This window comes from Piliocolobus tephrosceles, chromosome 8 (assembly GCF_002776525.5).
Source record: "Piliocolobus tephrosceles isolate RC106 chromosome 8, ASM277652v3, whole genome shotgun sequence".
NCBI lineage: Eukaryota > Metazoa > Chordata > Mammalia > Primates > Cercopithecidae > Piliocolobus > Piliocolobus tephrosceles.
In genome coordinates this window covers 39054314-39068562 of record NC_045441.1, presented here as the reverse complement: position 1 = coordinate 39068562, position 14249 = coordinate 39054314, and the positions used below count along the sequence as shown (strand labels likewise).

Here is a 14249-nt window from a genome sequence, read left to right as displayed (position 1 = left end):
AATCTGAACTCTTTATAGTACCACAGTAGATTATGCAGTTGTATAACTGTAGGATGTTCAGAAGTGAGCTTTTTATCTGGGCATGGTGGTGAACTCCTCTAGTTCCATAAGTCCCAGCTGCCTGGGAGACTAAAGATTGCTTGAGCCCGTGAATTTGCAGCTGCAGTGAGCTTTGATCAAACCACTGTTCTCCAGCCTGAGTGACAGAGGGAGACCGTGTCCCTTAACATTCCAGGTATGTATATACCACATTTTGTTTGTCTATTGATGAATTATCCATTAATTCAGTAGACACTTGGGTTGCTTCCACTTTTTGGCTATTGTGAATAATGCTGCTATGAACATGGGTGTAGAAGTACCTGAGCCTCTGCTTTTGATTAGTTTGTATTATATGCTTAGAAGTGGAGTTGCTATTATATGCTTAGAAGTGGATCATATGTTAATTCTATGTTTAATATTTTTGAGGAATCACCGTATTATTTTCAACCACAGCAACACTGTTTTGCATTCCTACCAGCAGTGCTCAAGGGTTCCAGTTTCTCCACATCCTCACCAATACTTGTGGTTATTATTTTTTATATCAGTCATCCTAATGGGTGTCAGGTGGTATCTTGTTGCAGTTCTGATTTGCATTTCCACAATGACTGATGATGTTGAGGACCTTTTCATGTGCTTTATAGCCATTTGTATATCTTCTTTGGAGAAATGTCTGTTCAAGCCCTTTATGCCGGTTTAAATTAGGTTGCTTATGGTTTTTGTTGTTGAGTTGTAGGCATTCTTTATTGTAGTTGTCTGTTTTCTTTTTTTTTTTTTTTTTTTGAGATTGAGTTTTGCTCTTGTCGCCCAGGCTGGAGTACAATGGCATGATCTTGGATCACTGCACCCTCCGCCTCTGGGTTCAAGCGATTATCCTGCTTCAGCCTCCTGAGTAGCTGGGATTACAGGTGCCCGCCTCCATGCCTGGCTAATTTTTATATATTTAGTAGAGATGGGGTTTCACCATGTTGGCCAGGCTGGTCTTGAACTCCTGACCTCAGGTGATCCACCTGCCTCGGCCTCCCAAAGAGTTGGGATTACAGCTGTGAGCCACCACCCCCGGCCTGGTCTGTTCTTATATGGCTATAAAGAATTACCTGAGACTAGGTAACTTATAAAGAAGAGGGTTTAATTGACTCACAGTTCCACAGGCTGTACAGGAAGCATGGCTGGGGAGGCCTCAGGGAACTTAGACTCATGGTGGAAGGGGAAGGAGGCTCATCTTAAGTGGCTGGAGCAGGAGGAAGAGTGAAGAGGGAGGTACTATACACTTTTTTAAACAGTCAGATCCCATGAGAACTTTATCATGAGATAGCACTAGGGGGATGGCGTTACGCCATTAAAAACGACCCCCGTGATCCAGTCACCTCCCATCAGGCCCCATCTCCAACGCTGGGGATTGTAGTTCAACATGAGATTTGGGTGGGGACAGAGCCAAACCATATCATTTATATATTCTGGGTTTTAATCCCTTATCAGATAAATGCTTTCTAAGTATTTTTTCCCATTCTATGTGTCATCTTTACAGTCTTTTGATAGCGTCCTTTGATGCACAAACATTTTGAATTTTGGTGAAGCCCAGTTTATTTTTTCTTTTGCCTGCACCTTTGGTGTCATATCTGAAAAATCATTGTCATATTTAATGTCTTCAAGATTTTTCCCTGTCTTTACTTCTAAGAGTTTTATAGTTTTAGCTCTTACGTTTAGGTCTTTCATACATTTTGAGTTACTTTTTGCTTGTGGTGTAAGTTTAGAGTCCAGCTTCATTTTGTTGCATGCTGATGTCCAATTTTCCTAGGATTGTTTAAAAAAATTTTGTTATTTTATTTTATTTGAAACAGTCTCACTGTTGCCCTGATTGGAGTGTAGTGGCGTTACCACGGCTCACTGCCTCCTCAATCCCTGGCTTAATTGATCCTCCTGCCTCAGCCTCCCAATTAGCTGGGACTACAGTGCACATGACCATACCTGGCTAATTTTTTTAGAGGCAGTGTTTCACCATGTTGTTCAGGCTGTTCTCAAACTCCTGGGCTCAAGCAATCCACCTGTCTCTGCCTCCCAAAGTGTGGGGATTATAGGCGTGAGCCACCACAGTCAGCCTCCAGAACCATTCATTTGTTGAGAAGACTGTCTTTTCCTCAGCAAACGGTCTTGGCATCCTTATTGAAAATCAGTTGATCATATATGTGAAAATTTATTTCTGGGTTCTCTGTTTTATTCCTTTGGTGTATGTTAGTTCTTATGTTACTACCAGACTGTTTTGATCACTGTAGCCTGGTAGTAAGTTTTTTTGTTATTGTTGTTTGTTTTGTTTTATGAGATGAAGTCTGGCTCTGTTGCCCAGGTTGGAGTACAGTGGCGCAATCTCTGGCTCACTGCAACCTCCACCTCCCAGGTTCAAGCAATTCTCCTGCGTCAGGCTCCCAGGTAGCCAGGATTACAGGCGCATACCACCACACCTGGCTTATTTTTGTAGTTTTAGTAGAGATGAGGTTTCGCCATGTTGGCCAGGCTGATTTCGAACTCTTGACCTCAAGTGATCCACCCGCTTCGGTCTCCCAAGTGCTAGGTTTACAGGCATGAGCCACCATGCCCAGCCGTTAGTAAGTTTTGAAATCAGGAAGTGTAAGTTCTCTGTGTTGTTCTTTTTCAAGATTGTTTTGGCTGTTCAGGTCCCTTGAGAAGCCATATGAATTTTAGGATGGCTTTTTCTTTTGTTTTTTTGTTCTTTCTCTTCCAGTTTTTTTTTTTCCCCCTGGAAAAAAAAAAATGGTCCCCAGGTCGTGGACGTGCTGCCTTCATCATGCCAGTACTTCCACTGCTCTCGACCGGTTCCTTTCAGCCCCAGCAAAGTGTTCTGGGACCATTCTTTGGTGATTTGGGGGATTCTAGAGAAACTCTTGCAGAGAACATGGTTGGTAGTAAATTTTACAGATCTGGGATGCTTCTGTTCCTTTTCGCTGTGATGAGAATTTCGTAGTGATTTTATATTTTGGGTTTGTGTTAGTTCAGTAAGACTGTCGTAACAAAGTGCCACAGACTGGGGAGGGGGCAAGGGGACTTAAGCAGCAGAAATCCTTTTCTGTCAGTCCTGGATACTGGAAGTCCATGATCAAGGTATCGGCTGATTTGGTTTCTCCTGAGGCCTGTCTCCTTGGCTTGCAGATGGCAGATGTTCATTTTCTCAAGGTGTCCTGACATGGTCTTCTCCCTGTACAAGTCTGTGTTCTAATATTCTCTTCTTATAAAAACATTGCTTGTATTGGATTAGGGCCCACCCTGATCATCTCATTTTAACTTAATGACCTGTTTAAAGACCCTATTTCCAAATGCAGTCACATTCTGAGGTACTAGGGGTTAGGGCTGCAGCTTAGGAACTTTGGGAGGATACAGTTCATCCCATAACAGGGTCTTGTCTTGATTTTTGCTGTTGTTATTCTGATTGTTAGAATTAATATCCCTCATTTTATTCGGTACTAGGTGCCGTGGCCTGCAGGGGAGAGTGTGTAATGAGTTTGTTGGGTTGAATGTCCACTGAGAATTCTGACTTGTTCTATGGCTGGTGGAGCTAGTGTTCACTCAGATGTTCTGTGGTCCTGGCCCCGAAAACACACACAACCCCTTCCGGACTTCTCTAGTATTTGTCTGAATCCCTGTTTGTGAAAGCATGATGCAGTTTGCAGGATGTTAATAGATGCTATAGAGAAGAAGGGTGAGGCAGTGCAGGGGAGTGCTGGGAATGTGTGAGTTAAATTTAGAGGATCTGATGTCACCCTCACCACTCTGGGCACCCTTCTACCCTACAGACTTTTGACCTCACTGGTGACCTCTCAAGGCCCCATAGTTGGGGACCATCTCTGCATGTCAGCAAAAAGCTGGCGCCCCTAGCAAGTGTCCTTACTGAACCTACAAGCTAAGGCCAAGAGCTGCCCATTCAGACATGTCACACTTGAACCAGCCATAAGTAGTGGATTTTTTTTTTTTTTTCTGGCTTGGCTTCTCACAGTCTGTCTTTATTCCAGGTGCTGCTGCGCAGTAAATGTAATTTGAAGAAGGCAGAAGGAACCCATGGCTTTAGCCGGCTGCCCAGATTCCTTTTTGCACCATCCGTACTACCAGGTATGGGCGAGCACGTATATCTGATCCTGGCCCGATGGTGCTGGTCGAGGGCCAGGGCACACATGTTGCCAGCAGCCATGGATCGTTTCTGTCACTCTCAGGTCACCAGGACACGCTGGAGCAGGGGCTGGTGACAAGTCCCATGGTGCAGAGACCCACTGCCCTTTCTGCCTCGGTCTTCTGTGTCTTGCCTTGCCTTATAAGATAGCATGGTCATATTCCTGTTTGACTGTGCATCCTTTTCTAAAAGAGTTTGGTTGTAGTACAGAGTTGCCCACTGAGATCCAGGCTTCCGTGTTTGGAATGAAGCAGGCACTGTGTTTTTCACCTCCTGGGTTGGGCCAGACACTCCTGATGACAGGTTCTGCAGTGATGGTGGATGTCGGGACACTCACTTGGAGTCATGTGCTCATGGCATGAGGGAGTGGGAAGGATAAAGGGCTTGGTGTCTTAACAGGTGTTCTAGAGAGAGTCCTCTCCACAGATTGGCTCTTTCCTTTCCTGAGAGCCCCAGGTGGAATTTTGTGGGAGAACAAGTTCATTTCTGTTCCTTCACTTTCTCTGGCGCTTCTTCATGGGCTACTAGAACAGTTTTATCTGCAAGTTCCCTTCATCTTCTGAAACAAATTTTATTTGAAGTTGCACTTGGCAGTGTAGACTGATTCATTTTCAGGGGATGGTCTTTGGTTCTTTAGATTTAATTCGCAAGTCCTGATTCATCTTTACTCGTGCTTTTGTCGTCGGAAGTACTTACACCGTCTCTCCCAGGCCTGTGACTTTTCGGCTAGAGCAGTCCTAGGTTTGGAAGTCCTTTCATATGCTCTGGCTTTGGTCAGGTTTTTGCACTTCTTTGAACTTGTTATTTTCTCTCTTAGTCTGTGAAGTCCCTTTATAGCTACTGTGATAAGAAATTGCCTACAGCATTATGGCTGCAAAAAGATGCCTTTGAACATTTTTTTTTTTTTTTTTTGGTATCTAAGTGAAGCAAACCTTCGAAGAAAGGCTGAAGATTAGGAATACCATTCATTCTAATCATCGAATGTGACACAAAGCCAAAATTGGTTACAAGCCAGAAAAGAGGATTAAAACTTTAGCGAACTGTGAAGTTTGGTGGTGACCCCTGGGTCTGTGTAGTTTGTGAGCTCTGGAAAAGGCATCTGCCTCTGCCTCTGCATAATTGTTTTCTTGTTCTTTAAGAGGCTGTAGTTGCCTTCCCCCATTGATTATAGCTCTGTGCTGCACCCACGGGTCACGAGTCCAGTTCTCGTGTGGCCAGTTAGCGTCAGCTAGTTGTCCGGGCCCGACTGCACCCCTCACCCCTGCCTGCTGCTTCCTACTCAGTCCCAAGAGAGTGTAATCAGTGAACTCAAAGAACAACATCCCGAAGGGAAAGGCTCTCTGAGGTCACTTTAGTAGTGCTGTCCTCGGCTGGGTATAGAATAGGCTTTTAGGGCCAGATAATGGCACAGAGGTTTTGTCAGCTTCCCCTCCCTTCCTGGCATTTCCAGTTTCCTGCTGGTCCCTACAGAAGTGGCAGACGTGCAAGCTGAGTCAGTTCCTCCCTTGATGGCCTTGTTAGGTGTTTGTAGTCACCGATGCCCTAGGCTGCTTTCCTGGAGCCAGGAAGCCAGGAAGGAAGGGTGGGCATCCCCTGCCATGTGCTGTCATGCTTTGGGGAAATACTGCCTCTCAGGGCCATTTGAAAGCACTGTCTTACTCTTTAAAAAATGTAACAGCCAGACTTGGCAGCATATGTCCCTTGTTCCTGGAAAATAAGATGACAGTTCCAGAATTTCTCAGAATACGGGATGATTTACAATGGGTTCCAGTCTTGAGCAATCTGCGATTGTATAATAATAATTAGATAAATCTCCAGAGTTTTATAGAGAAAAATTTATTCTTAAAACCTTCAACATACAAATAATTTTCTAATTCTGGCTGTTCACTTGCAGCGGTGGCTTGGGTTAGATAGGTGGTTCAGTCTGTGAGTCACTGATGTGATTTTTAAAATATGCATATAAGCACCAAAATTATTGTATGCATTTAATCATCCTGCTGTTGGAGGGCAGCAGTTGGCGAGGGGTTCTGGCAAGGTTGGGGACGACCCATTTCACTTTTAAGACTTAAGTTTTTCCTTTAGCATGTGACACATCATAATTCTCTGACCTTGGAGAAATCCTACAACTTTCCTTACTGCAGTTTCCATACAGAAGTTTTGGTAGAAAAGGGTTAATGGTATCCGGGTTGTGGTGGGGATTAGAGGAAATATGTCTAAATTACCCAGCGCCTGGTCATCCTTTAGAAGCTGAGTCAAGGGCTGTGATCTTTAATTGTTTGGATCTTGATAGAGCACCAGTCAGGTGCCAGGCACATGTTTTGGGCTAGGGAGCCAGCTTTGAGCTCGGCAGACAGATCTTTGGGGCTCCTGGATCCCAGTGGAGGAGACAGACATGGAACAACTGGCAAGTGAGATAGCTGTGAATAATGATACTAATTCTGAAGCAAATAAAATGGGACGATGGGAGAGAGAGGGCCGGCTGCCTTGGTCTTGGGGGGGGCTCTGTTAGTAGGCTCCTGTAGCTCATTGTCTACAACTTTAAAATCAAAAAGTCTGAAGCAAGAAGTTTCTTATTATGCTGCGGCAGAGTCCAGTGTGATCTGTCCAGAGCTTTGCCGACCACGGGGTCTGCCCCGGAAGTGGGATGGGGTTTATGGGGCTCCCTCTAGGCCCTGCACATCTGTGGTCATTGATGTGGATACTGTGTTATTGTTCTCCCTTCCCAAAAACTCTGAATTCTTAACCATGTCTAGCCTCCAGGCTTTTGAAGAAGGGATTATGCACCTATGACAAAAGTTATGGTAAATAAAAGCAACATTTATTATCTTTCAGAAAAATGCAAAATAGGAAATAAAATGCGCTTGGCTACAAATGTCTGTACACAAAGTTGAACTGAGCATTAGAAATGAAACACTTGCATGTGAATTTTATAGAGGTGATTAAATTTACTGCTGAATTTCCAAAAGCAGTATTTTTATTTTCGTAGTTTCCTGATTTCTGAATTAGAAACAATCATGCTTAGAAATGAGCTGTCTTAGAAACTCTCCTTGCCATCCCGCCCTTCAGAGCCTCGGCTTTTGGTGGAGATACGAGCAACAGCATTAGTGCGCATACACGTTGTCCAGCCCCAGGACGCCGTAAGGTGTGTGTTGTGGTTCCATTTCAGTGCTGTGTCCCTGAACCTTCAGGTGGGGAACCTGCTCTTTCAGTGCAGGGCTTGATGAACTGCAACCTGCTTTTGCAAATAAAGTTTTATTGGAGGCTGGTCGTGGTGGCTCACGCCTGTAATCCCAGCACTTTGGGAGGCAGAGCGGGTGGACCACTTGAGGCCAGGAGTTCGAGCCAGCTTGACCGACATGGGGAAACCCCGTCTCTATTGAAAATACAAAAATTAGCCAGGCGTGGTGGCACATGCCTGTTATCTCAGCTACTCAGGAAGCAGAGGCAGGAGAATCGCTTGAACCCAGGAGGTTGACGTTGCAGTGAGCCAAGATCTCGCCACTGCATTCCAGCCTGGGCGACATAGCAAGAATCGGTCTCAAAAAATAAAATAAAGTTTTATTGGAACTCGGCCGTTGGTTTTTGTATCGTCTGTGGCTGCTTCCAAGCCCCATCGGCAGAGTTGGGTAGTGTTTGACCCTTCACAGAAAAAAATTTTTTCTGGGACACTGAGTGCTAGAATGAACCTTTTTGAGTGGACAGAGGCTCAAGGGGGCCTCCTTGTATCAGCTCATCTCCTACCCATTTTCTGGGTTTGAAACAGTCCTCAGATGAGACTTCATCTGCTGATCACATACAGCTTTGGATTTTTCTGTTGGGTGCCCCAGGTTCCTTAATCTTTTGGCAGTGCGTGGAGGAGCTAAAAGATGACATCATCTCTAAGAGTTGATTTGGGCTCAGTTCCTGGAAATGAATGCCATTCCCAAAGTCTGTCACTGTTGTTGTTATTATTATTATTTTTAGTGAAAGAGTGATTCTGCAGTTTTTCATTTTTAAATACTATACCCACCATCCTTTGGCTAGGGGACATTTTATTAGACTACACTTTCTTTAAGAAATGTGTTGATAGTACTTGCCACTCTTAACCCTTGAGGTGGGAAGTTACGAAGATCATTTGAAATGTCTCTCTTTAAATTTTATTTGACTGTTCCAGCTGATAGAACATTTACCTAAAATGGTTTTCCGAGTAATTTAAGGTTATGATTCTGAACTTAGGAACAGCAGCTATGTTATGGAGATATTTTGTGAGGTAAAACAGGCAGTATGTTGACTACTGTTCTCCTGCATGGCTCTAAGCATGGTGTTTAAATTCTCCACATTTCTTACATTTTCAGCATCATTGTGAGAATTGGAGGACACTTACATAAAGCCTTTGGCATTGTGCTTAGCACACAAAGACCCTGCTAAATGTGAGCCACTGTTTGGATGAGCTGGTATCTGATTTTTTTTTAAGAGTGTAGAATTATTTTTAAGAATGTAAGTTTTTTTTTTTTTTTAAGTGATTTGTGTGATACCTATGTAAATTTGAGATTATAATCTTTTAAAGTCTTTAAAATCACGAGAATATTCACTTCAAACAAATGGCGTTTGGTTTGGGAAAATACTTCTCATTGATCTGGCAAATTGCTGTTTACTGGCTTTATTTATTTAAATCCTAGGTAGTAAATTACATATTAGTAAATAGTTTATACTTTCTGTAATTTACAGAATCAGTTGAAAACTCTATTTTTAAATGTTCTAAGTAACTTTCACTAATTTGTTTATTCACTTACCATTTTATGAACAGTTGATTGGCAGACCATGGCTGGGTATTAGGGTACCAGGTGATCAAGATGTCAACCCTGCCTGCAGGGAGCTCCCAGCCCTGGAGGGAGACAGACAGCTGCAACAACCGCCCATGGGCTGCGGTGGCCTGGGATGCTGTCAGTGGTGTGCTTTGTGCAGACAAGTAGAGGGGAGTGTGATTAATCCCCCACCCCATGTCATTTCCTGCTAGAACTGTTAAAACTTACATATTCAACAGCCTGTAAGCTGACCACTCAGAGGCTGCCAGTGGGGAAAAGATTCAGCACTTCCTGTGTACTTGCTTTGTCTTCAGCCTTCCACCAACTCTATGAATTGGGTACCTTCATGATACCTGTTTTATAGATGAGAAAACTGAGGTTTTTAACTATATGCTGGTCATCATGCTGAGGACTTTCCTTGGATTTTCTCTCCTGCCAACGCTACGTGGTGGGGACCTTCATGTTCTCCCCTTTACAGATGAGATTATCAAAGCAGAAAAAGGCCATCTCTCCTACTGAGTGACAGAGGTACGTTCGTCCCTGTGAAGTGTGTGTGTGTTTAATGTTGGTGAGACTGAGGAGAACAAGTTTTTGTCTAAATGCCAAAATCTCCTCCTCAGAATTATTGTAATAAAACATTGAATTTGTATCCTGCAATTGTGCACTTATTGAATTTCTTTGATCATGAAATGCCATAAGTCAGTTTTAACAACAGCTTTTCAGCTGAAATAAAGATTATTATGTATTGTCCCTAAATGTGTCACGTGTGCTGATCGTAAGATGTTTGCATTTTTAAAATGTTAAAATGGAGAGTGGGGCGTGTCTTACAATCAATGAAATATGACAGATAAGTAAATAAATGGAAATAAAGATACATAAATATGTATCTATTCTCAACGCTTTTTTTAAAATACCTAAATCTTCTCAAACATCATCATCCTCTTAAGTGTGGGCTTAAAGTCTGATTTTCTTTTGAATAATATAAACAACTGTATTTATCACATATTTTCTATACATTATTTTTGTTTTTCAGTTCTTTTGAGACAGAGTCTCATTCTGTCGCCTAGGCTGGAATGCAGTGGTGCGATCTCAGCTCACTGCAACCCCCACCTCCCAGGTTCAAACGACTGTCCTGCCTCAGCCTCCCGAGTAGCTGGAATTATAGACATGCACCACCACACCTGGCTAATTTTTGTGTTTTTAGCAGAGACGGGGTTTCGCCATGTTGGCCAGGCTGGTCTTGAACTCCTGGCCTCAAGCAGTCTGCCCACCCTCTGCCTCCCAAAGGGCTGAGATTATAGGGGTGAGCCACCGCACCCGGCCTTTATGTATTATTTTTATCCTCTCTCTGGTACTGTGGCAAGTACTCTGGATGTGTTATTTTTTCTATTTCTTTTTTCAAGGAAGCCAGGACTTGCAGATACTGGTAAGTTGCCCAAGGTCACACAGCTTGTATGGGATAGATCAGGGATCAGGCCTGCGGGGTCAAGCCTGAAGCCTGTGTCCTTAACCATTCCACTGTCTGGTTTTTCCTTGGCACTGTGTGCTTGGCTGTGCAGATATCTCTTTGATTGATTGGGGGTGCTAGAGTTACTTAATGATCTTTTTAGTAAGATTTCATAAGCAGTGGGGGAACATAACACATTATTGGTCTATGACTTTGCTCTGCCTTTGAGAAGGACGTATCTAATCATGGATACCTATATCCCACCTCTGTTTGCCTCCTAGTTATCATGGGGGTTAAATCCCCACAGAAATATTTGTGCTCTTTTAATTGTTCATCCCATGTAAGTTCAGTGTTAGTAATCATCTTTCCCTTTGCCATCTGCCCAGAAGCTACTATAAAATCACTTATCAAAGTCTTTGTTTTTGTTTGTTTCTACTTATGAGACCAGATGGTTGCCTCTTCAGTTGTAAAGTGTCAAAGTTTCTATTAGACCTACAAAAACCAAAACTTAACTGCTGTGTGTGCATGTTACTGTATTCCTCCACGCTCACACTGCTATAAAGAACTATCTGGGACTGGGTAATTTATAAAGAAAAGAGGTTTAATTGACTCATAGTTCTGCAGGCTGTACAGGAAGCATGGTTGGAAGGCCTCAGGAAACTTACAATCATGGCAGAAGCAAAGGGGAAGCCGGCAAGTCTCATGTGGCTGGAGCAGGAGGAAAAGAGCACAAAAGGGGAGGTGCTACACACTTTCCAACAACCAGGTATCGTGACAACTTACTGTCATGCAACAGCAAAGGGGACTTCTGCCGCAACCCCTACCCGCCAGTCACCTGCCAGGGTGATCCAGTCACCTGCCACGAGGCTCCTCCAACCTTGGGGATGGACATGAGATTTTGGGCAGGGATACCAATCCAAACCATATCAGTCGCCATTACAGCAGGCAGGGCAGGCAGCAGGCAGGTAGGCAGGAGGCAGGTAACCAGCAGAGGAGGCAGCAGGCAGGGCTACCTTGTGGGAGTGTTTTTCCAGGAGAGATGGCGGTTATCAAGTGCACACAGACTTGGAAAGGCATCATGGTGTACCTGGTTGGAGCATGAATCCTTGATTCAACTGTTTTTTTCGCACAGAGTCACATTACTTGATTACCAAAGGGAAGGGAACTCATGACCCTCAGCAACAGGCTGTTTATCTATGGTCAGAAGATGGGCCTCCTGTAACATTGACTGTGCTCCTGTCTGGCCTTGTCAGTAACGCAGAGCAAATCACTTCTGCCTGTCTGCATTTGAAGTTATGTGTCGTTACTCACCCAGCCCCCAACTCCTTCAGGCATCCTTCCTTTGTTGGGGTTTGTGGCACTTTTTCCTGTTTCCTTTCTCCTGTTTTGCCTAGCCCGCTTTAAGGGAAAGGACCAGAACTAATCAACACTTCAGATGAGACTGACCAGCTCAGAGCTGGGCGGCTCACGCTGTCCCTTCAGGACACATCCTCCCATCCCTCGTTGTAGCGCAATGTTGACTTTTTTGAAGGAAGGTCTCTTCGTGCACCCACTGCTGTGTCCCAGGTCGTGTTCATTTCCAGTCCATGATAAGTAGAGACATAGAGAAAATGTGTTTAGAGATTCTATAGCAATTTGAATGTTGAATTTAAGAATAAAAATGTGGGTGTGTATCGTATTTTTGTTTTATTTTACTTTCTAGCAATTCATTGCTATTGTGAATTGTGAAGTATCCGTGCTTGACAGGTTGATAGGGACAGCAAAAACTGCTTCTTCCCCACAGATGGCTCTGGAAGCACTAGTCTTGGCTATCTCAGGATATCACAGTCATGCCTGTGGTTTTTCTGTCCTTGGCAGCTCCAGTTTGCAAAGTTGAAGCTTTGCGTTTATGGCCCTTTGTGGCCTCGGTGTGTCATTTGTGCATAGTGAGATTTCCTCAGGCGCTGCTGGAACTTGCGAGTCCACTGCCTCCAGCCAGTGGCAGATCATGGGGGACAGCATCTGTGCCTTCCCACTGTGTTGTCCCTTCTTCCCGACAGGCCTGATGTGACTCCGCTGTGCTTTTGCTGACCGTCCTTAACCAGCTCCTTGCCACTGTGCAAGGGCGTGAAGGTTGGAGGGTGCCTGTGGGTACCTCTGTAGCTCTCACCTTCCCGTGTCTGTTTGCCTTGAGCAGCTGTTCTAGTCTTGGCTCCATCAAGAGTCTATACCATTGTGGAAGGCCACGTGGCCAGCAGGAGGTGGGCCAGCCCAGGAGGCATGCAGGCTCTGGGTTTGAATCCCAGTACTGCTTCAGGCATGTGAGGCTGACAGTTACACTCCCACTGTTATGAAATGAGAGCCCCCAATGCCTGCCCAACAAGTGGGGCCTTAGGAATTCCCAGTTGACCAGGGGTACTGGACGGGAACCCTGAACAGGGCCTTTGCTCCTGGGATCCAAGGGGCTGGATCCCTGAAGACCCCTTCCTCTTTTTCCTTTACCCCCAGACTTTGGTTTAGCAGGCTCTGGGGTACTGGCTGAGGGGTTCATCCTATATTTCCAGACCTCAACTGAAACCCAGCTTAGTTGTAAGATGGAACCAAACAACATTAGAACATTTCGTTCTTTGGACAGTGAGGAAATGATTGGCAGTTTCTTAGTGGTTGCCCATTCTGGGAATACGAAAGTGCATATGACATAGCCGAGGCTTAAAGGATGTACCCAAGTAATAGAGGAAGGAGAATTGTACCTGTAGTTTAATGACTCTAAATAGGAAACACCTGACCCCTCTGTGGACAGAGAGATGGAATTTGAGTCCTTCACTGCCAAGGACGTCGTTGCTTCATTGCAACGTTTCTCTTTTTCTAAAGAAAAAAAAGAGCTATTTGATATTGTGAAAAAATAGCTATAAAGTTATATTTTGCTTTACTTATCCCTTCAGAGCTTCACTAAAAAAAAAGGTAAATTTTGGATAAATGTATTTTTATTTGTCAACATCGTGGAGGTGGTAATTCCATGTAAATTAGTCTTTGAGGTCAGGTTCTTGGCATTTGCAGGGTACTTATATGGATTTTTCAGCTTTCTAAGGCATGAATGTGGCCTTTCTAGCTTGTGCAGTATGAGTGAGGGGTGAGTGCCGGGGCATCTAGAGAAACAACTTAATCCTCAGAGTTCTGTCTTTACCTAAGATGGGTGAAATGGGATTAAAAATAACCCTACCCAAGGAGGACGTTGAGGGCAGCTTCTGAGAAGAGGCTTTATGGAGAACAAGCTGTGTGTTTGGAGGCCAGGTATAAGTAATGTCAGGGAGGGAGAGGGGATGGTACCATGTCATCCCACCCCATCACTCTGTCACCTTGTCACCCTGGTGTTCTCCCACATAGCCCATCCCCCATCATCCAGTCACCCTGGGCCCTGTCGCCCTGGCTCACATCACTGCTTCTGTCACCTCCTCACCCTGGACTCCCCTTTCTTGAGTCCTTGTTGTGGGGCTTTGAAGCTGTTGCTGCCCATATGCCCTCATCAACTATGTTCTCCTGGCAAATGGGAATGTGCTTTCTGTGGCTTTGAAATCTTCCAACACGTGGAATTTCCCACCTTGCTGTAGGCGCACGGGGCTGCAGATGCTCTTGGAGCTGCTCTGTCCATGCCGGCCGAAGTATTTGCCCTGACACTTTGGTGCCAGGCGAGGTTGCCCTGGGGCCTTCCAGGGGACCTTTCTATCGCCTTAGGAAGCCGCTCTGGATGTTGGAATGACCCTTGCAGGAAGTGCTTGAACATAAGTTTTTGGCCAGTCCTTGGCCTCCTGAGTGGGCATGATGGTGG

General features: G+C 44.6%; 1 protein-coding gene across 2 annotated transcripts in view; it reads left to right on the top strand.

Moving 5' to 3' along the window:
- Positions 1–14249, top strand: part of GRB10 (growth factor receptor bound protein 10) — a 196864-nt gene that overhangs the window by 54607 nt on the left and 128008 nt on the right. The window contains exon 3 of one of the 2 annotated variants that reach the window (XM_023232056.1): positions 4059–4155. The exons of the other annotated variant lie outside the window; for it this stretch is intronic. Coding sequence (XP_023087824.1) covers positions 4105–4155 — 51 coding nt within the window. The 5' untranslated portion in view covers positions 4059–4104. The remainder of the gene's footprint in view (positions 1–4058; positions 4156–14249) is intronic. 2 annotated transcript variants of the gene reach the window in all.